Genomic DNA, 24,458 nt, shown 5'->3' with positions numbered 1-24,458 from the left:
GGCTCCCTGTATCTGAAAGGATCGATTTCAAGATCCTCACCTTCAAATTCTCTTCATGCTCTAGCACTTCCCTACCTCTCTGACCTACTCAAACCAACCACTCCTCTGCCTGCCCTTCGCTCAACTGGCTCAGTCATGCTGTGCTTCCTTCTGATCCTTCCACACCACCTTGAGCCATACATGCCACTAACCTCTGGAACTCCCTGCCTCAATCCCTCTGCCTCATTCCTTCTTTATGCTTAAATTCCTGTCTTAAGACCTACCTCTTCAACTGGGCCTATGTTCACCTCCCAATTCTCCCTGCCTCTGTGCAGTGCTACATGATGCTATCCTGCGTGAAGGGTACTTTATCAATACAAGTTGTTGTATTTTAAATGAACATCTGAGCTTGCCCCAGCCTACCTCTGGGTTCTCTTGTGTTCCTGGTGCTTTGTCCACTTAGCCTCTGGCAATTGAAAGGTACTATATAAATGCAAGTTGTTGCAGAGCTGCATAGGTTGGGGGAAAATAGAACAATACTATTCCTGGTGTAGTTAGCAAAATAATTGGGACCCAATAAAAAAAATGATAATCTAGACTTTACATTCACTTGAAGTTTGATCATTGTTTGTAACACTATTTCCCACAGTTGCTACAACCAAGCATTTCTTCTCTCTTGAGGCATTCCTCCGATGACGAAGAGGTGAGCTTGTATTAATACTTTCTAAATGTATTTCAACCCAGTCTTTTGGCATTTTTTTAAAACGTATTTGCAGTTTCTATAGTGAACTTTCCATCTGGATGCAAATCAGCTGTATAAAAAATAATCCATGCTGATGAACACAAATTTTACTTGTCAGGTGCTAATTCCCCTTCTAGATATGTCCGTAATTTTCTGCTTTTATTCATATTTCCAGCATCTGCAGGTTTTCACGTTATAATAATGATAATAATAATCTTTGCATTTGATATAGCGCTTTATCACGTCGTTGAGATGTCTCAAAGCACTTCACAGAATATATTGTAAAGTGAATTGACTGTATTTTGTGGATGAAACGTGGCAGCCAATTGCACACAGCAGCGTCCCACAAATGGTCGTAGATTGAGTGACCAAATTATTATTATTTTTAAGGGATTATTACCCCCGGGAAGCGATCTGCCAATCGACTAACATTAATTCTGTCTGTTCCAGTTTCTAGTGAGCAGTCAGCCACACTGAAATCCAAAATGCAATGTTCACAACTAGAAGTCACAAATAACGATTCTTGGTAGCAGGATGTGAGGTACACTGACCTGCAGGAATATTGCTCTGACTGCATCTACTTCTGGGTGTATCAGAACAGAGTTCCCTCACGCTCGTATTCTCACGCCTTCACGCCCGACATTTCTACCCTCCTAACATCTCTCTGCCTCTGCTCTGATCGCCTCATCATCCTGGGCGACTTCAACCTGCACTTCACCTTCTCCTGCTCCACCTCCTCGGACTTCTCCCTCCTCTCCTCGCTCAACCTCTCCCTCCACAGCAACTCCGCCACTCACGTTCACGGCCACCCACTCAATTTGGTGATCACTCGGGGCCTCAGAGTCTCAGATGTCACCATTACTGATAAGGCCATCTCCGATCACCACTTCATCTCCTTCACCACCTCCACTGAACGCACCTGCCTCAAATCTGGCCTCATTGTCCACCGGCAAATCTGGCTGGACCTCCTCAAAATCTACCGCTCCACTATAGCCTCTACTCCAGGATAACCCTGGAGGCGAAGAACAACCCCAGGCTACTGTTCTCTACCACATCCCGACTCCTCCATCCCCCCCGCCACCCCGCGCAGGTCATCTCCTCCAACCTTCACTGCGAGGAGATGCTGGATTTCCTTGAATCCAAAATCAAGGGAATCCGCTCCTCGGTCACTGCCGCTCCAACTTCCACCCACCACCCACCCCTTCCCTCCCACACTCCGACTCCTACCCATCCTCCCCTACACACCTTCGAACCCGTTTTCCCACCCTCTGTCACCAACCTCATCCTGTCCTTGAAACCCACCACCTGCTCCCTGGATCCCATCCCCACTCCACTCCTTATCTCCCAGATCCACCTCCTTGCCCCACTTCTCACAGACACCATTAATCTGTCCCTCTCCTCTGGCTCTGTTCCCATTCCCCTCAAAGCTGCCACCATCACTCCCACACTAAAAAAACTCTCCCTTGATGCGTCGCAGCTATCAAGCTACCGGCCCATCTCCAACCTCCCCTTCCTGTCCAAGGTTCTCGAAAGAGTCGTCGCCTCCCAGCTGCGCTCTTTCCTCTCCACCCATTCACTTTTTGAACCCCTCCAGTTGGGTTTACGTGCTGCCCATAGCACGGAAACCGCCCTGGTCAAGGTCACTAATGACATCCTGACCATCTGCGACCATGGCTCCCTCTGCCTTTTCCTCCAGCCCCCGCACTGTTTTGTGCGGTGTCCCTCAGGGCTCTGTCCTCGGTCCCCTCCTCTTCACCCTCTATATGCTCCCCCTTGGTGACATCATCTGCAGACATGGGGTTAACTTCCACATGTATGCGGATGACACCCAACTCTACCTTTCCTCCTCTACCCTCAACTCCATGACCACCGATGTCCTGACAGCTGCCTGTCCGACATCGAGTCCTGGACGAGAGACAACTTTCTTCAGCTCAACGTGCGCAAAACTGAGGCCCTCCTGATTGGCTCACGTCAGCGCCTCCGCACCTCAGGCGCTGACAGCGTCAGCATCCAAGGCTGCACTCTCCACCTCTCAAAGCCAGTCAGGAACCTCGAGGTTCTGTTCGACCCTGAGCTGTCCTTTCTTCCCCACATCTGCGCCACAACTGGCACCGCCTTCCATCACCTCCGGAACATCGCCAGACTACGGCACTACCTCACCCCTCACGCTGCTGAAACTCTGGTCCACGCCTTTATCACCTCAAGGCTGGACTATGGGAACTCTCTCCTCGCCGGCCTTCCCGGCACCTCCCTCCACAAGCTGCAGGTCATTCAGAACTCTGCAGCTCGTGTACTGTCCCGCACCAGGATACGCGACCACATCACTCCCACCCTCGCTCACCTCCACTGGCTCCCCATCCCCCAGAGGATCGAATTCAAGATCCTCATCCTCACCTACAAGACCATTCACGGCCTTGCTCCCTCCTACCTCTCCGACCTACTATCCCCCTACCTACCTGCCCGTACCCTCCGTTTCTATGGCTCCGATCTGCTCCACATCCCCCGCCCCAACCGCCCTACCATCGGTGGCCGAGCCTTCAGCCTCTCAGCCCCTAGGCTCTGAAATTCTATCCCCCAGTGCCTTCGCCGCCTCCTCCCTTTCCTCCTTCAAGGCCGGTCTCAGGACCTTTCTCTTCAACCGTGCCTTCAGCTCCCCTCTCGACTCACTACCCCCTCCTCGCTCCCTCCCTTCCCTCCCCTCACCCTGACCATTTCCCCTCTGGTCAGGTCCCAACCCAAATGTCCAGCGCCTTGGGATGTCCTCCCGACGTGAAAGGCGCTCTATAAATGCAATCTTGTTGTTGTTGTTCTTATCTGGTTATGCTGGCAGGACCGGCTGTTTATGACTGTATGTACATCACTTATTTTAATGAATCAAAAAGATCCCAGGTAACTCAGTCAGCTGACCACTAAAGCTGTAACCAGAGGTTTGGCTCTCACTCAGCCCTTCCTCTTTTACAAGTCAATAAAATAAGCGCCATGCCTTACTTGGAGGTTGAAGAGGGAAAACCAAACCCCCAAGCAGCCATCAGTGATCCAGATAGTTGACCAGAATATCTGGCTTATCTGGAGCAATAATAATAATAATCCTTGCATTTGATATAGCGCTTTTCACGTCTTCTCAACGTCTCAAAGCGCTTCACAGAATAGACTGTAAGGTGAATTAACTGTATATTTGTGGGCAAAACACAGCAGCCAATTGCACACAGCAGTGTCCCACAAACAGTCGTGGATTGAAGTGACCAATTTTATTATTGTTCTTTTTTCTTGAGGGATTATTATCAGGCATGTGGAGTAAGGAAACTTGCCCAAGGTTTCGCCCTGTCGGGAATCGAACTCAGGTCTCTCGCTTGCGAGGCGAGTGCTCTAACCACTGAGCTACACGACTCTAACCACTGAGCTACAGGAGCAAGCAAGCAAAGCTGGAAGCACTGGTAACTTCCTCGGTATTTTACTCTTAATGTTGTCCTGAACTGTCAGCAGCACCCCTAACAGTTAAAGGCCAGGCTTAGAATCAAGTACAGAGGAAGTTACTACTGCTTACAGCTTTTATAATAATAATAATAATCCTTGCATTTGATATAGCACTTTTCACATCTTCTAGACGTCTCAGTGCGCTTCACAGAATAGACTAAAGTGATTTGACTGTATATTTGTGGGCGAAAGTTTCCCCACATGTTCCAGATATTTAATTGTTTTGAAGATCTAATGAATTAACTTGTATATTAAAATAACATTGCCAACAATACAAATGCTATGAAACGTATTTGGTACTCTAGGTGAATTTATTTTGTAACATGCAAGTCAGATGATGGAAAAAGGAAACCAGATTTCTCCAGACTCTTGGTAAAGATTAAAGCATGACTCCAACCAACTGTAATGCAAGGCTAAGGTGTTCGCAGGTGGCAGGATGTTATCTTAAACACACAGTTGGATCTTCTGTTGCAGTATTTTTTTTATATTGTGGAATGCTTTTTAACTGCAAGTTACCTAAACATTTTTATTTAAGAAATCCATTAAATCCAAAATTACGATAAGATTATAGCACCTCGGAACCTCAACATTTCTCAGGCTCCTAAACTGAAGATCAGTCTTAAAATATAAGACCGTAGTAATAATAATAATCCTTACAATCGATGTAGCACCTGAACACTTTTAGATGTGAAGCAAGAGTCCTCTCAACTGAGAATCTCATGCATCAGTCACTAAAAGTGTAAAAATCTATGCTGAATTTGGAGAATTCTTAAAATTCTATTTTAGTTTGGAAGCCTATTTTCTGCACTTTTTTACTTAAATTTTAAGACAATGGTCTTAAACCAAGAGGAACTGTTACACTATTAGGTATTGGAGGCTGTGGATGTCAAGCTTTTCTGGGAGTGAGTCTAGTGACCTGGTTTCTAACACTATAACGGGTTACCATTTCCAGCTGTTAATTACATTCTGTGAAGAAATGCTTTTTGATGTCTGTCCTAACATTTCTGTTCACAACCCTGAACCTATGACCTCTTGTCTTGCTGTCTGGCATATCTGAAAGTATTGTTCTAGGTTTACATTTTCTATCCCAAGAAGCATCTTACAGATCTCTATGAGGCCCCCTCCGAGACATCTCTTTTCAAGGCTGAAGAACACAGGTTTATCTGGTTGTTGTTACCTACCTGGTCATCAACAGCAGTAGTTATCACATGCGTTTGTATATTCAAGGATCTGGATGTCTCCAGTATAATGCTGAGTTCAATGAGAAAGACCAAAATATCATCAAAATTATATCACTTGTATATTTGCAAACTCAGGAATTCCAAGCTAATGAGCATACTGTCAGAAGATAGAGCGTATCATGGCATGAGTCACACAGGCTTTACGGGTAATTTAAAGTTGCCCTCAAATGCATCAGTCACTAAACAATGCAGTCAATAAGTTATTTGGGACTGTTACAGCCTCAAATATTGTTTTGCCTTAGTCACACAGCTGGTTAAAACTTCCAGTTCTCTTACTTAATCTAATATTTTTCAACAGTTCAATTAGTTTTTCAATTTGCTCCGAAGTGACGGTATTGAAAGCCACAAATGAAAATGTGGAATGGATTTTTAATAGCAATCATTTTTAAATGTCAGTTGCTACTGAATAGCTGAGCCAAAGGTTCTGAGTCAGTCTGTGACCAGCGCTAAAAATACATTGGATTTGAGAATGCGACAGCCAAAATCTCTGCTTAGGAAATTTCCAACATGGCAGCCAAACAAACATTTTATAGTGTGTTGAAATGTGCTTCATGCCACTGATGCCACGGCATTGAAGTGTCTCTCATTCTTAGAATAGTCGGCAACAATATTTACTAGAAAATGTAGTTTGAAAACTAAATGGCTAACATTTCAATGGAATGCAGGTGTTTACTCTCCCAGAAAGATGCTGTTTGGAATCCACTCAACTTGTTCGACAATTATGCTATAAAAAGGAATCATATTTACCTAGTAAAGTAATAAGTGGCTCCAAAATAATGCTGTCAAGTTCCATAGGCAATCCTAAAGCAAATGTACATTTTGCCCACAAAATACACAGTTAATCCACTTTACAATATATTCTATGAAGCGCTGGATGGACGTTGCCTGTGGTATGCACTATAAAAGGTAGTAATGCTTGAGGAAAAACTTTGATTCACCTACTTGTATTTATAAATGTGTTATCCATTAATGACCTCTTTCTTGAGTACAGAGTGTACTTCATTATGTTTGTTTATTATATAATTATCGTGACAGGGCTATGAAATCGAATGTGTGCTTGGTAAGGAGACGGGGCCTCTGAACTGCTATGTCCGATCAGTAACAAAACAGCCATCTTGCTGGATTGGACTAGAAGAAATCAGCCTGCAGCAAGCAAGCAATCAGCCTTTACAGTAGCAGTGAGATTCTCATGTCAGCAACAGAGAACTTGTGGGCTATTATTTTGCATCTTTATGATGCATTTTGTATATATTTGGAAATTACACACTAATTAAAATGATAAATTTGAATGCTGCTGTGTCAGAATTATTAAACATTTGTTTTAAGAGATTTTTTAATGAAGCAAAACATGTGCTTTACCTTATTTACCTAAACACTCTTCCAGCAGTGTAAATGATTTCAATGCAGCTTTTCATATGCAGAAACTTGTGTTACTGTGACTCTGATGCTTTTTGACGTGGATAAGGTGAAAGGGCAAATGCCCTTCAGAGAAAACCAGCCTCCACATTAGCCACCAGGTTTCCCACCAATTCACTGTGCAGTCAGGTTGGCCTTGGCTGCCATTGGATTATATATAAGGCATTGTATGAGAGCAACATGTATAGACTTGAGTTTTTTTTAATCTCACTGCGTCAGGAGTACCCATGACTTTGCCCTTGACTTACAGGGTTGTTAAACCAATGGCTCATCTAGTTGTTTTCAAGTGCACATTAAAATCCAATGGCACTATTTGACAACAGGGAGGAGTTTCTCTCATTGTCTTGGCTAACAATCCTCCAGATAAATTGGTCATTTACTTCATGACCTTTGTGGGACCTTTCTTGGCATAAAATGGCTGCCCCATTTGCCTGTAAAACAGTCACTACACTTGACAGTAATTACTTGCAAAGTGCTTTGAAATATTTTGACATAGGGCACAATAAAATACAAGATGTTTTTCTTTCAATTCATGGTGCAGTGGGTTCATACTGATACACAGGGCAAATTGGCGACTTGTTTGGGGTTTAAGGACAAACCATGCTGCTTTTTTTGACATTTGTGCTGAGTAATTTTTTTCAGGTCAATTATACTAACCCAAAACTTTTTTTTTGCAATTATTGGGATCAAATATAGTATCACATCAAATCTGCCTAAGGCAGACATTACCCCAGCACCATTCTCGATGTGAAGTACAAGAAGCTGGATCATGTTGGACTTGCAAATCATAAGAGTTTAACAGCTGGCGAATGGGATGTGTTTTAATAAACAAAAATTTGGATAGCTGACGATACAGACATCTCCAATGAGGAGGGGCAACTAGTTTCACCCATTTAATGTGGTAATTGTCACGTAGATATGTCACAATTGCTCCGAGATGCTAAACAGTGTGAAGGATGCAATATAAATGCAAGTTGTTGTTGTATACCACAGAATTCACCCCATTATGTTTTTTTCCTTCAGCCTCTCTCCCCCCACCCTTTGGAACTCCACCCCACACTTCCTTTGCCTTGGTCCCGCCCTTACCTCTTTCAAGGCACGTCTCAAGACCCTCCTCTTCGACTGCAGCTTCAGCCACCCTCCTACCCCTACCCTTCCTGTCCCCCACCCCCCCTGATCCCAACCGCCTGCTCCTAACCCCCTGCTCGGGTCCAAATCCATGACTTTCCAGCACCTTGGGTTGTCCACCCGACATGAAAAGCCCTATACATATGTAATTTATTGTTTTATAGCTCAACTGGTGATTAGGAATTTTTGTAAAACTTTGTTTTAAAGTGTTTAAAAATGCACAGTCTTAAAAATTATTCCAAACCTATCCTGAATGCACTGCCCTGTTAAAATGGAAGTGCATTCCAGAAGTCTCCTTTGGCCATAATCTGACTTCCCCAAAATTGGAAATGAGATAGCCATGTGAGTGGGCTTGGTGACTCACTGAGACACAATAGACACTTAAAGAATTTAGTATTTCCAAATCATTTTATTTACTCTCACAAATTGAACCTCATCACCTTGACCCTTTCATTGTCATTATTATATATAAGATCTCCTTGCATTTGTTGTACCTTCAAAACTTTGATTTGTGCCAGTGAGAGCAGTGTATTCCGTGAGAAACCACATTATTAACAGGATTAAACTATTAAGGGGAAATGTTTTATTGACTTCTAAGACTTTTTAAATTGTTGTTAAAGAACATGTTGTTTTAATTTGGTATTTGCAGTAGTTTCTTTTTTTATTATTATTGTGACCAGCAATCTGCCAGAAAACAATTAAATGCAAAAGAACATTCCAGTTGTGCTGCTGGAACACCATTCTCAAGTATGGGAAGCACAGCTGGGTGTCCCTGAACTAGATTTATCAGCCAACCTGTGATCCAGGCACAATGTACTCGCTTGTTGCCCATAGTCGGTAGGGCCCCTTGTTTTATGCAAATACGAAATAACACAAAATTGGGTAAAAAAGGTACAAAAAAATATATATAAAATAAAGGAAGAAAGCCTTGACTGACAGGTCCATTGACTAATCAGAGATGGGCAAATTTTATCCATTAATTTTAATTTTCGACAAGCAGCCCGCCAGACTGGAAGTGGGCGGGCATCGTCGAGGAGTTGGAATGGGGTAAAACGGGCCCACGGTTTGGGGCTGCTTGGAGAACTGGCTGTGGTGCTCAGGGCTTTTCCCTCCAGCCAGCACCCGTTTGATGGGAAGGCATGAAGGTAAATAAAAATAGAAGCGAGATTTTTTTTAAAAAAAGGGTAATTTGACAAAGGTATTAGATACGGTCATTTTGAAGTCTTAAAAGTAAATTAAAAAGTAATTTTAAAATAAAATGAAAAAGTATTTAAAAAAAGAACGCCATGGGGTTTCTACCATAAGTGTGATGGACTCACCACTCCGTCTGTTACGTGCGATATGCCTACCTGATGGGCAGAGACGTGATGAGACTCATTCTTAATTACATGTGAAATAAGACTCACTATTGTTTCTGGAGCAGGACAACATCACAATTGCACTGGGTACAAATGCACTAGACTTTCCATAGCCCTAAGTTAAGGTGAAATAAGGCTCACTTTTTGCACCTGGTACAGGTGAGAAAATGCTCACTCTTGCAAGGGGCAATTCACTGAACGTGTTGAAGGTTCTGTTTAAAATGTGAGAATTTTCAGTGGTATTTTTACTGGGAATAAAGATTCTTCCCACTGAGCTTTCCTGTTAAATCTGTCGAGCCAAAGCTTAACAGTTGGGTGGTGCTACCTGGACAAGCAGTAGGAAGTTTGCTGGACGGTGCTCTCTGTGCCGATTTTAGCTGGATAAAATCCAGAAGTCCCCCAGCACACACACTGAGGTTCACAAGGCTTGACTTTTGCCCATCTTGTGTGAATCCTGTCTGGAATTAAGCAAAGCAGAGTGCATCCCTCCATGGGGGAAGGCATTCCATTCCAGACACAGGTACATTTCCATGTGTCAGTGGCATAGATATGTGGTTTGAATACTGAGGCATAGGAAGATTTCTGCATGTGTCAGACAGGTGTCTGTCCAAAGAAAATAGACTAAATAACAAAGACGTTTTAGAGTATCAACCGTTAGTTAAGAAATCATCTTTCTCCGAAGCGTTAGTGTATAGTAGTGTGACAAATTGATTCCCATCGGTCGTCTTGTTTTATTGCCATCGTAAAAAGAGGAAGTTGCATTTAATCCCTTAACATTTTAACTATTTCTGAGGGTAGTAATCCCTTTCTTTTTTTAAAAAAAAATCGGGCCACTCAATCCACGACGGTTTGTGGGGGGGAACGCTGCTGTGGCGCAATTGAGCTGCCGCGTTTCGACCACGAAAGACACGGCCAATTCGAGGACGCGTTGCGGTGTATTCCGTGAAGCGCTTCGAGACGTAGGCGACGATGCGATCGGGCGCTGTATCAAAATGTGTGAGGACTCATCATCATCATCATCATTATTATTATTATTATTATTATTACGAGTATTCAAGGATGGATGAAGTGCGAGAAGTGTGTTGCAGACTGCGGAAGAGTCCAGTGTTTTGCTGTGTGACTGTGACTCAGCAGAAACCCTGTGACTCGGGGTAACCTGCAGTTTCCATTCACAGTGTGTTATTTCCCCCCCTCCCTCCCTCCTCCCCTCCCTCCTCCCAGGACTGTGGCACAGACACACAGCGCACAAAACAACACGGCTGAAAGGTTTAAAGTATTTAATGATTCCGTACAACGGGTCACAAGATCTAAATGCACATTAATATAAAAACGAGTGTCAACCATGCGCTGTATCAACCATTTCGACTAATTGGAAAAATATAAAGTTCGCGAATCGTCCCGTGTATAAATGTACCTTTAGTTGCATTAATGCGTTAATGAGAGTATAGAAAATTAAGAATTATATAGATATATATATATAAAAAAAATAATTTAGGAAGGTCCGCCCCTCTGGGGTCGCTGCAGTCCTGTGGAGGGGGGAGGGGAGGGGGGGACCGCAGAGAGTCCCCGTCTGTCTGTCCACACCACCTCTGGGGCTGCAAACGGTGTGTGTGTGTGTGTGTGGGGGGGGATCGGGGGTCCAGAGGGAAAGTTTGTCCGTTCACAGTACTCGCGAGAAACAACGGTCTCTTTGGTTGAGGTATCGGGGTCTGTCGTGTCCTCTTTTTGTCCCCCCCCTTAATATTAAAGGGGGGAGGGGGGAGGGGAGGGGGAGGGGAGGGGGTGCATTGAGCGGTCACCGGCACTCTGCACTTGTGCTGAGGAAGGAGCCCCCGCTGGGCTGCGGCTGTTGTTGTTGTTGCTGCTGCTGCTGCTGTTGCTCGAAAAAGTTCCTCATGATGGCCAACTCCCTGCTCAGCTGCTCGATCTTTTTGTGCAGACGCTCGTTCTCGGCGTTCAGCTCCATCACCTTGTGCTGCATCTCCTGATTGCGCACTTTGGCTTTGTCGCGGCTCTTCCTGACGGCGATGTTGTTCCTCTCCCTCCGCTGCCGGTACTCGGGGCTGTGGCGGTCCACCGACTTCTTGCCCTTGTCCTTACCGGGGGCTCGGTGCTGCTGCTGGTGCTGCTGGTGCTGCTGCTGGTGCTGCTGGTGCGCGGGGCTGGGCTCGGGGCTGGTGGGGGGGGTGGGTTGGCCGGTGGGCAGGTGGACGGCGGTCTGGGCGCAGGCGGCCACTTGGCTGTGCAGTGAGGTGCGGGGCGGACCCGCCTCGTCCCTCTCCCGCTTCACCACCACTTTGGACAGGTCCAGTCTCTGGTCGTAGCCGCCGTGCGGGTGGGGGCTGCGGGGGGAAGGCTGCCCTGTGCTGGTGGCCCCCGGACCCCCCCCCGCCCGCCGAGCCCAGCAGGTGCCCGGCCCCCGGCTGCAGGAAGCCATAGTCGGGCTGTTGGGACTTGTCCGCTTTGCCGGAGAACAGGTCCGCCAACAGCTCGTCGTTGTACAGCTCCAGCGGCGCCCCCGGGCCCGGCTCCACCACGTAGGGGCTGAAGTCGATGGCCGTCTCCTCCTCGTACATGTGGTCCGTCCCCACACCGCCGCCCGCCGCCGGGTTCAGCTCCACCAGACTGCCGCCCCCCTCCTCCTCGCACAGAGCCCGACTCGGCTTCACCAGCGACAGCCCCGCGGGGTTACCCGCCTCGTAGAAGTTAGCGGTCTCCAGGGCGAACATGGGGAAGCATGGCGACACGCAGCGGGAGTCCAGGTTATACAGGTGACTCATGAACAGGTCGGGGCGGGAGAGAGAGCAACAACAACCACAACCTGTGCTGCTGCTGCTGCTGGTGGTGTTGGTGGTGTTGCTGCTGCTGGTGCTGCTGGTGGTGCTGCTGTTGGTGGTGTTGCTGCTGCTGCTGCTGGTGGTGGTGCTGCTGTTGGTGTTGGTGGTGTTGCTGCTGCTGGTGTTGGTGCTGTTGGTGGTGGTGGTTCTGTTGCTGCTGGTGTTGGTGGTTCTGTTGCTGCTGGTGTTGGTGGTTCTGTTGCTGCTGGTGTTGGTGGTTCTGTTGCTGCTGGTGTTGGTGCTGCTGTTGGTGTTGCTGGTGCTGGTGTTGGTGGTGCTGCTGGTGTTGGTGTTGCTGGTGCTGGAGACTCCAGATAAAGTGACTGAGAAACTCCTCACTCTTTTGCTGCTGCTTTTTCTTTCGACGTGCAAAGCGATGCCCCTCCTCTCACACTCACTCACTCACCCACTCGCTCAGTGGCAGGAGATGCAGTGACTCCCAGCAGCAGGACAGCTTGTGAGCCGCTCGGGGTTAATATTATTATATATATTTTTTACGCAGACGCACTGTATAATGATAATAATAATAATAATTATAATATCAGTCACTGCTCCACTTGATGTTAGGCTCAAGGTCCTTCCTCTGAGCTGCTGGTGGCGCCGCCGCTGCTTTTATACCCGTCCCCACTGCCCCCTCCCTCCCTCACACACTCCCTCCTCCCTCCCTCACACACTCCCTCCCACACACTCTTGGTTGGCAATTAAGCGGGAGGGAGCCGCCCCCTCCTCCCCTCCCGCTGACCAGGCTCCCCCCCCCCACCACCAGCACAACCTCCCCCCCCCCCACCAGCACAACCTCCCCCCCCCCCCACCTCCTCCCCTCCCCCCAGCAGAGAGAGCAAAGCCCAGCAGCTCGGGGCTGGGACACACCTGAACAGGTACAGACTGACACCAGGACCCTTTCACTCCCACAGCGCTCTCCTGAGAGGTGGGGGTGGGGGGGGGGAGAGAGAGAGAGTGGGGGGGGGGGGGGGGGGAGAGAGTGGGGGGGGAGAGAGAGAGTGGGGGGAAGAGAAGACCTCCCCTCCACTCCCTCCCCATGGAGTTTACCCACTTTCACCCTCCAAAAAAAAGTACAGCAGCAGAGAGAGGGTTAAGCCCGGGGGGGGGGGGGGGGGGAGTGAAGCAAAAGTAAAGAGGGTGTGGGGGGGGAGGCTGTGTGGGGGTGGGGGGGGGAGGCTGTGTGGGGGTGGGGGGGGAAGGCTGTGTGGGGGTGGGGGGTGTGTGGCCGCCCAGGTCACTGTCATGGTCAGGTCCCCACACCCAGCACATCAGGAGCAGTGACCACCTTATAGCTGGGGGTGGGGGTGGTGGGGGGGGTTGGGGTTGGGGTGGGGGAGGGGGGTGGTGGGGGGTGGTTGGGGTGGGGGAGGGGGTGGTGGGGGGGGGGTTGGGGTGGGGGAGGGGGGTGGGGGGGGGGGTTGGGGTGGGGAGGGGGGTGGTGGGGGGGGGTGGGGGGGGGGGGGGTGATGGGGGGGGGGTTCTGGGCTGGTGTTGACATGTCACTGACTCTGAACATTGATCGTTTCCAACACGATAATCTCAAAAAAGTTGAGCCATGAACCTTCCCGGAAGAGTGGAGCCTGTGAGGGAGTCTGCACACAGTCTGCACACAGGGGGGGGGGGGGGGAGGGGGGCTTTAAGTCGGGTCAGGATCCTATTTGGTACTCAAGTCAACCACAATATCTCGGTCACAACGACAACACTGCACTGTTTTAAGGCTTTTTTAAAAACGTGATAACCTTTACTGTAAAACATGCAGTTGGTAATCCACTGACATTATGTATCGGTGAATAAAAGCGAGAGGATACCACTGTTCCTGTTTAATATCCCATGTGTACATGTCAGTTGGGGAATGTACTAAATCTATTGCACATAAAGATACATTGCATTAAATAGTGACAGCAAAGGAAAATTCACTAAATGCCATATGTACATGGATGGTATCTACACATGGCGTTTAAAGAGAATAAACGATATCTGAAGAGTTCTGGGAATAAACGTATATATATATATGTGTGTGTGTGTGTTTACATATACCTTTATTCTCTTTAAATGCCATGTGCAATAGATTTAGTGATTTAGCAATAGATGTGCAATAGATATAGATTTAAAAAAGCCTTAAAAGAGTTCAATGTTGCAGTTGTGACCGAATGAGTTGATTCTCTTGAGTATCAATGAGTTTTTCGTGCCTCAAATGTGATTAAACCATTTGTTTTCCAGAGTAAGAGCCACAACTCTTTTCAAAAACAATCGCGTCCAAAGATCTCCAAAGACCAGCATTTTTTTCAAAACAAATTATATAAAAGGGAGTTTAATTTGCTTGTTGGTAGCAGGAATCTTGGGTTAACGTGTGGAGGGGGAACCTTTCTCCTGTACACATCGCACGAATTCAAGCAAAAAAAAGTATCCTGTTACATTTTAATCTTCTGCTCGAAACACCAAGACATTTGCAATATGATTTGCAACGTCAGACAAGCATAAGAGTTACAGCCTTAAAATTTCCGACCTCCAAACTCTTCCCCCAAATAGCATTCGCCCTTGATCAAACCTAACACGTCTGTCATGTGTGTGTGGGGGGGGTGTGGGGGGGGGGGTGGGGTAGGGATTGTGAGCAAATTGCAAAAGCTTTTCCTTCACTACGGAAATAAATTGGAATAAAACTGTTGACATCCTGAACATTGGTGACAAGTGGATTAAACATTTTGAATCTTAAGCATTCAGTTGCATTCACGGCATTAGGGACAACCTGGTGTCAGCATAAACACACACACACACACACAGGGAGTTAACTTCAACACACCTGGCAAGTGTCACTCATAAAAAGGGGGAGATCGTTGACTTAAGTTTTAACATGTGATTAATTGTGATGTTTGCCAATGTTGCCTTACACATTTCTATAAGAGCTCTTCATGGCTGGTGCGTTTCTCAGCGATGTGGCTCAATGCCGAGCTGGAAAGGGAGAGGAGGTGACCAAAGCCAGTCACAGAGGAAGGTCTTCAGGTATGATTTGAAGATGGTCAGAGAGGGGCCAAGACAAGCTGTCTCTCACCTCCCCTGAATTTATTTAATTATCATTGACATTGTCTCCTAATAGTCCCATTCCCCTCCCTGCTGTAAATACTTTACATTTAAAAAAATACATTATAGAACACCTTTGCAAAAAGCACTTTTATTTGGAGGCGTACAAATTGCACCCAGTTGAAGGCTTCTATTATATTTAAACCCATGTGGATCTAGTTTATATAAATCGTTTTTATATTAACTGCTGAAGAATATTAGCTGCGGTTGTTACAAGCGTTTCTTTGGTTGGTATCTCAGCTTTGGGACAATTTTACTGCTCCCCTTTCCACGTTCTGGACGTGGGAGGCGTTGGCAGCTTCAGTTGTGCAAATGCAAATTGAGAAATCTGGGATTTTCCTAAATGAATTTTGTGGTGGAACAAATTTCACCTGCAAACATGTCAGGAGTCACGACTCCAGGTGGGTGTTTATGTGACCAGGTGGCGCCACCGTGTGACCACGAAGAGGCATTGCAATTGGTGAATGGAAACATTTAAGGTACAATTCTCTTGTTATACTCTGCAATATCTTAACCTACATATAGAGAATCTCCATTTTTTTTTAGCATCTTACACACTCTTATGTTCCTAATATACAGAACTAAATAGTTGGGATGAGTTTAAGCACTGAATTGTTTTGGGGGATTGCTGCAGCCTGTACCTTGTGGTAAGTTTAATAATAATAATCCTTGCATTTGATGTAGCGCCTTATCACGTATTCAAGACATCTAAAGCGCTTCACAGAATATGCGGTAAAGTGAATTGACTGTATATTTTGTGGGGCAAAACACGGCAGCCAATTGCATGGCAGCAGTGTCCCACAACAGTCGTGGATTGAGTGACCAATTTATTATTATTTTTTGAAAAGCGATTGCCAACCGACTAACAACCGGGTTCCTACTTACTGCCAGGTAAACAGAGGCGTGTGGAGTAAGGAAACTTGCCCAACGTTTCGCCCTGCCGGGAATCAACCCCAGGCGAGTGCTCTAACCACTGAGGCACAATCATTTCCAGACATTTGTAGTAAGAGAAGAACCAGCTGTTATTGTTAAGTCACCTTACCAAAATTTGCATTGTATCACAGTAAGTTTAGCATGTAGCAGCACCTGTCATAGTCACAGGAGACGCCCAGTTACCCAGGTCTCAGTCGGTTATTGCTCTCCTTGTCTATCTGTAGTTAGAGCTTTGCTCTGGAGCTAAGCTCAACTGATTGATATAGTGGACTGAGTACTTGCACTTTGCCTGAATACTGATCTCCCCAATATTCTCCCTGAAGTTCAGAAGCAGCTTTCACGGCAGTGAAAACATATTTGTTCTAAAGAAGGCAGTTCTGAGACTGTACAAATAATCCATGATCACAGCACACAGATATCCACAAGGCACAATAGTTGTTCAGAAAGGACACCTACTAGTGAGAGCTTTGACCTTCAGAGTTGATGATATATCTAGACCTCTGAGCTTTCCTGGGTTACTACAAAACTACTGAACTTTTGTAAGCATATTTCCTCAGAGGCAGTTCAGCCTCAGGGAGACTCACTCTGTTTATTCCCCAAATTCCCATCACATCATCTGGTCAACAGAGTTATGATTGTAAGGTATTGGTGGTTTCTAAGGGTAATTTCCAAATTTTCATTTGTGTGAAAGATGAACAAACTTTAAAATCGATATTTTGTCCCAACAAGACAACTTCCCCCAACTGCACCATCGCTGCGTGCGATAAACTCAAAATATGTGCACTGGGTGGTACAATACAATATAACTTACATATATATAGCACCTTTCACATCAGGAACATATGTCAAAGTGGTTGACACTGGGCACCTGAGCTGGCGATGGGAGAGGAAAGATGACCGAAAGCACAGTCATAGAGATACATCTTGAGATGGGCCTTAGATGAGGGGAGGGAGGAAACAAGTCAGAGAGGGCAATTCTTTAGGATGCACCAAGACAGCAGAACAAGAAGATATAGGTTAGAGTTGCAAAGGGCAATTTCAGAACAGGAAGTTTTTGTTTACCCAGACGGTAATGAGCTACTGTGACAGGTTGCCAGAACTCATTTAAATGGCAGCTTGATGCTGTGATGGGAAGATGGAAGGTAGTGTAGGTTTTCTGGAGGGATGAGATTAGAACACCTTCTTCATCCAAAGTGATCTTGTGTTTTGGCATGGAGTTCCAGAGAAGGGGTGCAGAATGGCTGAATGCATAAATCCAAATCTCAAAACAAAGCACTAACCTTTACCAGCTGCATCCACGAATGGTTTTTCCTCCACCCCCCACACTGTCTCGTGCGGTGTCCCTCAGGGCTCTCTCCTCGGTCCCCTCCTCTTCACCCTCTATATGCTCCCCCTTGGTGACATCATCCGCAGACATGGGGTTAACTTCCACATGTATGCGGATGACACCCAACTCTACCTTTCCTCTTCTACCCTCAACTCCACGACCACCGATGTCCTGACAGCTGCCTGTCCGACATCGAGTCCTGGACGAGAGACAACTTTCTTCAGCTCAATGTGCGTAAAACTGAGGCCCTCCTGATTGGCTCACGTCAGCGCCTCCGCACCTCAGGCGCTGACAGCATCAGCATCCAAGGCTGCACTCTCCACCTCTCAAAGCCAGTCAGGAACCTCGGGGTTCTGTTCGACCCTGAGCTGTCCTTTCTCCCTCATATCCGCACCACAACTGGCACCGCCTTCCATCACCTCCGGAATGTCGCCAGACTACGGCACTACCTCACCCCTCACGCTGCTGAAACTCTGGTCCACGCCTTTATCACCTCAAGGCTGGACTATGGGAACTCTCTCCTCGCCGGCCTTCCCGCACCTCCCTCCACAAGCTGCAGGTCATTCAGAACTCTGCAGCTCGTGTACTGTCCCGCACCAGGCTTCGGGACCACATCACTCCCACCCTCGCTCGCCTCCACTGGCTCCCCATCCCCCAGAGGATCGAATTCAAGATCCTCATCCTCACCTACAAGGCCATTCACGGCCTTGCTCCCTCCTACCTCTCTGACCTACTATCCCCCTACCTACCTGCCCGTACCCTCCGTTCCTCTGGCTCCGGTCTGCTCCACATCCCCCGCCCCAACCGCCCTACCATCGGTGGCCGGGCCTTCAGCCTCTCAGCCCCTGTGCTCTGGAACTGTATTCCCCAGTGCCTTTGCCTTACCTCCTCCCTTTCTTCCTTCAATGCTGGTCTCAAGACCTTTCTCTTTGACCGAGCCTTCAGCTCCCCTCTCGACTCTCTACCCCCTCCTCACTCCCTCCCGTCACCCTGACCATTTCCCCCCTGCTCGGGTCCTGACCCAACTGTCCAGCGCCTTGGGACGTCCTCCCGACGTGAAAGGTGCTCTATAAATGGAATCTTGTTGTTGTTGTTGTTGTTGCATCATTGGAACAGGTAAGTATTGTGCAATTTGTTGGCACACTCAGCTCTGAATAATTAAATTACAAATGAAAACACAAGATTCAGGGATAAGGAAAAGCCGTTCAGATGAATAATAATAATAATCCTTGTACTTAATATAACGCCTTAACACGTCTTCGAGATGTCTCAAAGTGCTTTACATAATATACTGTAAAGTGAATTGACTGTATATTGTGCACAGCAGTGTCCCACAAACAGCTGTGGATTGAGTGACCAATTTATTATTTTTTAAGCATTATTACCACCGGAAAATCAATCCACCAATCGACTAACAACAAGCAGTAACAACTTACTGCTAGATAAACAGAGGAGTGTGGAATAAGGAAACTTGCCCAACGTTTCGCCGTCCTGGGAATTGAACCCAGGTCTTGTGCTTGCGAGGCGATTGCTCTAACCATTGAGCTACAGCACTCTACATAAAGGTCATCCTCAGCTTGTCACACACACATTGCCGGTTGCAATGCGCCTCAGAATAAGATTAATGTCTGTGGTCAGATATGAACTTTAAGACACTATTGCTAGAAACACAAACACAGAGCAATGAACTTCAGAATACAAATTGCAGCCATTGACAGTAATGGGAGAAGATGGCTCCAGTGGAAAGCCAGTACAGCACAATGGTTCAAGTAGCTCCCTTTATAATGAAAGAATGGTGCAACAATATTAATGCTGGAGTCTCTGATGATTAAAAACATAAAACATTGGGTGATTTTTTTTAAACAATGAGACTTCTGTTAAAGTTATTTTTTGTCACTGCCTATCTACTGCAGCCTTCAGCCCATCAAGCCTGTTACACCATTTTATTAGATTATGGCAGATGTTTTAATCCCATTTCCAAGTCTTTTCTCCACATCTCTTACTTCCCCTGAATCTGTCCCACAATCAATTCTGAATCCATTGGCTTCTCAAGCAGTGCATTCCACAACTCTCTGTGTAGACCACTGTCATTCGGAATTGGCCACTGGGAGCTGCACAAGTACAATGTGCGATGGTTGTTTTCCTGGCGTTCTCACCTGTGAGGAAGCGACTGGATTCTACATGGCTATTATTTATCTCTCCTCCCTCCCTCCACCAACCTACGCAACCATAACAACATGAAATTGGAGGCCATTCATTTTTTTGCAGGTTTGGCAGGATCACAGTACAATAATAATGCCTGCATTTGATACTGAGCCTCAGCAAATTGAAAATTAATCTGCACCTGCAGGGTCCACAAATGAGTTGAGATGAAATGACCTATTATGCTTTTGGTAAATTCGACTGAGGGTGGATTACTGGGCAGAGCAATGAATGGCAGAACTCCTTGCTCCCCTTGGAAATACTGCCATGGGATCAATAACAACCATCTCAATCACCAGAGCAGGCAGGCAAGACCTTGGTGTAACTTCCTATCAGAGGGAAAGAAGCTCTAAACATGCAGAACTCAGTCAGTGCTGGAAAGGAATGTCATGTAAGATTGTTAGTTCAAGTCCTGGCAATGTGGTTCCGTTGAACAACGTGACAAATTTAGGCCCAGTAAGTAATACTATTATGAAACGTCGCATTTTTCACTGCAATAAATAATTTCTGCCAGGCAAATGCATACTTAAGTCTTTGGTTTCCTAAATTAAGTGCTGCAACATGTAAGAACATATTAAATAATCCCTTTGATATTGCGCCTTTCACGTCATAAGCGCTTTACAAGATATACTGTGACTATTTTGTAGGCGAACTTGGCAGCCAATGTGAACACAGCAGTCTTCCACAAATAGCCGTAAAGGCTTGTTGGGCAGGTCACCAGGAGAAACTCCCTTCTCTTTTTGAATAGTGCCATGGGATCTGACAATCCAATGTCCACCCAAAAAGCAGATGGGACTTCTGTTTAACTTCTCATTCAAAGATGGTACCTTCAACAATGCTGAAGTCCCCCCACAATAACGCCAGCCTATACTATTATGAATCAACATCCCGACATGGGGCGAAAACCCACAACCCTGTAATTCAAGAGGTGAGGATTCTACAGTACAAACTGAGGCCCGTTCAGGTGATGCAGGAGATGAATGTTTATGTGAGTTTTTTCATTCTGGTACGTGGCGAATTATGGACCGTAATATCCCCAAAATGAGATAAACTCAAAACCTCTTTCGAATAAATTCTCATGTATTAATCATTACTCTTTTTTTACTCCCAAATCTGGATGTAATCCTCCCAACAGCAGGACTTCTGACAAAAATACAACAATGAGAGCTTTTCAGACTAAGCCAAGCTTTGTTTTTACTTTGCGTTGAGCACGGTTCTTAGCTGAAAGAAATCAAAAACGCAACTGCCCATTCTAATAAGAGCTCAAATTGTACCTCATTCCAATCCTATTTGCATCATGCATTGGATCTGAAGCCAAATCAATGCTAAAATACAAATGGCAAAGTACAGAATTTCATTAAATATAGTTGAACCTTCACATTTTAACTAGTGCAGTGCTATGTTGTTAGCAATAACAAACCCCAAATTGCATAATGTTGCTAGTTGTCATCTGCACACAAAAACTTCAAAGAAAATTTACAGCCCATATCTAGTCCATCACCGTCTACGTTTGCTACCCCACTGAAGCTATGTATATATGTTAGCCTGACTCAGTAGACTCTCAAGTCTGGGTCCGGAAATTGTGGGTTCAAGCCTCATGTCGATACTTTCAGCCAACAGTCAAGGCTAACATCTGAATGCACTTCAAGGGAAGCGCTGTATTGTCAAAGTGCTGCCCTTCAGATGAGTTGTCTTTGAGACTGAGGCCCTGTCTGCCTGTTCTGTTCAGGTGGAGGTTAAAGATTTTATTATACCATCGCAAAAGAGAGTTTCTCTTGGCCAACAATCTGCCAGATAAATTGTTCGTTCACTTCATTTACGTTTGTGGGGCATTGCTGTCCATTTATTGCCTACTCCATTTACCTAGAAATGCACAGTAACTACATCTTACGGCAATTTCCTGTGAAGCACGTTGATGTTATAGGTGCTATATTACATCCAAAGATCACTCTAATCTCATTCCCCTGCTTTTATCCATAATCTTTAATATTATTTTCCCTCAAATAATTATCCTTGCTTTCTAAATATTGCAATAACAACTTGCATTTCTTTAGCACCTTCAGGTAGGATAGTGTCTCAGAGCACTTCACAAAGATAGGTGGAATGCTGAACAAGGGAGAGGTGAAAAGATCTCAACACCTTCCCGGCAAATCTTGCCATGTTCTTGTCTGCTGAAAATGTTTATTGTGGCCTCTGCAGAGTCCAATGTTTTGCCTAGATTTTGCACATTTTCAGGATATGTCATGCTGTCAGTGTGGCGGTGCTTTGTATACCACAATTACTTGCACTTGTGAGAACGCCTTTCGCCTAGAATGAGCATCTTGAAGCTATCGTCAGTTAGATTCCAAGGCCAGACTTTAGTACAGGTCGGATTTTAAACATTAAAGATTCAGAAAGATTCGGAGAGCAGTGCTGCTGAAATGGTCAAGAATAGCATTGCACAGAAGATTGTAAAAAATAAATAAAATTGGATCTTTTCAGAATGAGAACGGTTTCAAACATGTGCACTATTAAAAAGAAACACTACTAAAGTGGGTGGATGTGGGGCCACCAATAACAACAAGGCTCTCCAGAGAGGTCAGTGTCTGCCAAGCTTGGCAGCCCAGTGAGGACACGCATCACTGAAGCCTTTCCCAGATTCAGAAAACAACTCTCATGTGATCAAATTCGTTTACAAACTTGGATCAACTACATATTACTTTAGTTAGATTCGACTTGTTTACTACCTATTCCCTGAACATATTACCAAATCGTCTATTTGCTACAAATGATTTTGTTCCTTAGGCACCGAACTTCAGAGCCAAGTATTGTTCTGTAAACAACCCTAAGTGTAGTACTCATGTTCACTTCGTATATCACTAAGTGGAATTATTGGAGTTACTCAAGTATTTTTCTGCACAGAGTTTAAGTTTGTGTTTCTCACTTCTCATGTGGACAAGTTTCTCTTTTACACAGCTTTTTGGGATTGTTGATGACCTGATTCAGGGATGTTCAGTATTCTGAGTAAATCAGTCTATGGTTAAAAATGAATAATAGGCTCTCCTGATTGGCTTCTTTCAGCACCGCCACACTGACAGCATCACCATCCAAAGGTGCACTGCTTCACATCCCCCGTCTCGCCCACCCCACCATTGGTGGGCAGGCCTTCTTCCACTCTGGAACTCCTGCAGTACTTCCACTTCGCCCCCTCCGATACCTCCTTCAAGACCCCCAGCTCAGGTCTGAAACACTGATTTTCCAGCGCTTTAGGACGTCCTCCCGACATGAAAAGCACTATACAAATGTAATTTTGTTGGTTGTTGTTGTCATTCAAAGGGATATTGCCCTTGGAAGAGAGTACTGATAGTCATGAAAGTAATATGCTTCGCCTAGTAAATACTGTCAAGCATTTGAAATGCTCATCTACGTGGAAGGTTCTGTATAAGAGCCAGTTGTTGTTTTTGATTCACATTAGGCTTTGTTCACGTTTGAACGAGGAGGCAGCAGAAATCCCAAGTTGGTGCAATGAGGCAATAAGTACTTGCACTTAATTCAAGCGCCTTGGGATGTCCTCCCGACGTGAAAGGCGCTATACAAATGCAATCTTCTTGTTTTTGTTATCACTCCAAAATATCTTAATGAGTTTCATGCAACGATTGCAGGAACTGTGTTATGGAGGCAAATCTAAGATGGTTGCTCTCACCATAGCACAACTGTTTGTGAGACACTGCTGTGCTCAATTAGCTGCTGCATTTCGCCCACAAAATAATCAATCAATTCACTTTACAGTATATAACTGCTTTGAGACATCTGAACGACATGATGAGGCGCTATATCAAATACAAGGATTATTATTATGGCACTTTCAGCAAAGGAGCATTTTCACAGTATGCACTGGAATGTAAGACTAAATTAAGAACTCAAACCCTAATCTGTGGTTCAAACCCACAACCTCCTGCCGCAGAGGTGAGAGTGTTAACAACAGCCAGACTGACACATGTGCACATCTAAATAGAAAAGCTCCACGTACTCTACAAGAACATAAGAAATACTAGCCAAAAAAAGACCAAGGTCCACCTAGTTCACCTTCCTGGCAGTCGCATGCACATATGTCCCAAACTACCTGTGTACTATATCCCATAAGAAATAAGTTCAGAAACATAACCCAAAAGGGGAGGGTGGAGGGGGAAGGATGGGAGACATCATAGTGGGGTTTTAACTACATTCAAAGAATGAGGAAGATTGAACAAAACATAATATTCTATTTTTCTACATTTGTTCAAATTGCATGCAAATAGAACCAACCAATAGTAAATATGGAAGAATCCGATTCATAACCAGCTAAGAAATAACAGAAATAAATATGTGCATGTTGTTTAATACTGATTGGCTTGTCCAACATTTTGTTATCCAAAGAAACAGGAGTTATGGGAATAAAACAGTAAAGTGGGACTGAATGGATTGCTCTGTCAGAGAGCTGGCACGGGCGCGAATGGCCTTCTTCTGTGCTGACAAAATTCCATAATTCTATTACCGAGATGGGTGCCATGAAAAAGGCCAGCAATGATTTCCTCCCAAAAATTAAACTCAAGAGACAACCTTTGGTGTTTAAACATGTCACTGGTTCTTGAGCTGCCCGAGCTGGTATTGAATATTATTGACAAGGGTACAAAACACTGAATTCCAAAGTGGAGTTTGCTAAGTCATGGTACAATGCAAGTTATCTCAGAGAATCTATCAAAAGCTACGCGAGCTCAATAA

At 45.5% G+C, this 24,458-nt stretch overlaps 2 protein-coding genes across 7 annotated transcripts in view; one reads left to right on the top strand and one right to left on the bottom strand.

Annotated features, from left to right (window-relative positions):
• Window positions 1–6,725, top strand: part of spidr (scaffold protein involved in DNA repair) — a 160,505-nt gene extending 153,780 nt beyond the window's left edge. For 4 of the 6 annotated variants that reach the window (XM_007887997.2, XM_007888000.2, XM_007887996.2 and 1 more), the window contains 2 exons: window positions 629–682; window positions 6,472–6,725. In XM_007887997.2, coding sequence (XP_007886188.2) covers window positions 629–682; window positions 6,472–6,612 — 195 coding nt within the window. In that variant the 3' untranslated portion in view covers window positions 6,613–6,725. The remainder of the gene's footprint in view (window positions 1–628; window positions 683–6,471) is intronic. The other 2 variants (XM_007887998.2, XM_007887999.2) reach the window with 2 other exon arrangements.
• A 3,875-nt stretch (window positions 6,726–10,600) lies between these two features.
• cebpd (CCAAT enhancer binding protein delta) lies at window positions 10,601–12,179 on the bottom strand. The gene is given in 2 exon segments (XM_007886880.2): window positions 10,601–11,664; window positions 11,666–12,179. Coding segments are annotated over 2 exon segments (984 nt in total). The 5' UTR covers window positions 12,119–12,179; the 3' UTR covers window positions 10,601–11,133.
• Window positions 12,180–24,458: the final 12,279 nt, after the last annotated feature.

This window comes from Callorhinchus milii, unplaced genomic scaffold (assembly GCF_018977255.1).
Source record: "Callorhinchus milii isolate IMCB2004 unplaced genomic scaffold, IMCB_Cmil_1.0 Scaffold2, whole genome shotgun sequence".
In the NCBI taxonomy this organism is placed as follows: Eukaryota; Metazoa; Chordata; class Chondrichthyes; order Chimaeriformes; family Callorhinchidae; genus Callorhinchus; species Callorhinchus milii.
Note: the sequence above shows the minus strand (reverse complement) of the source record. Positions and strands in the feature narration are given on the sequence as shown.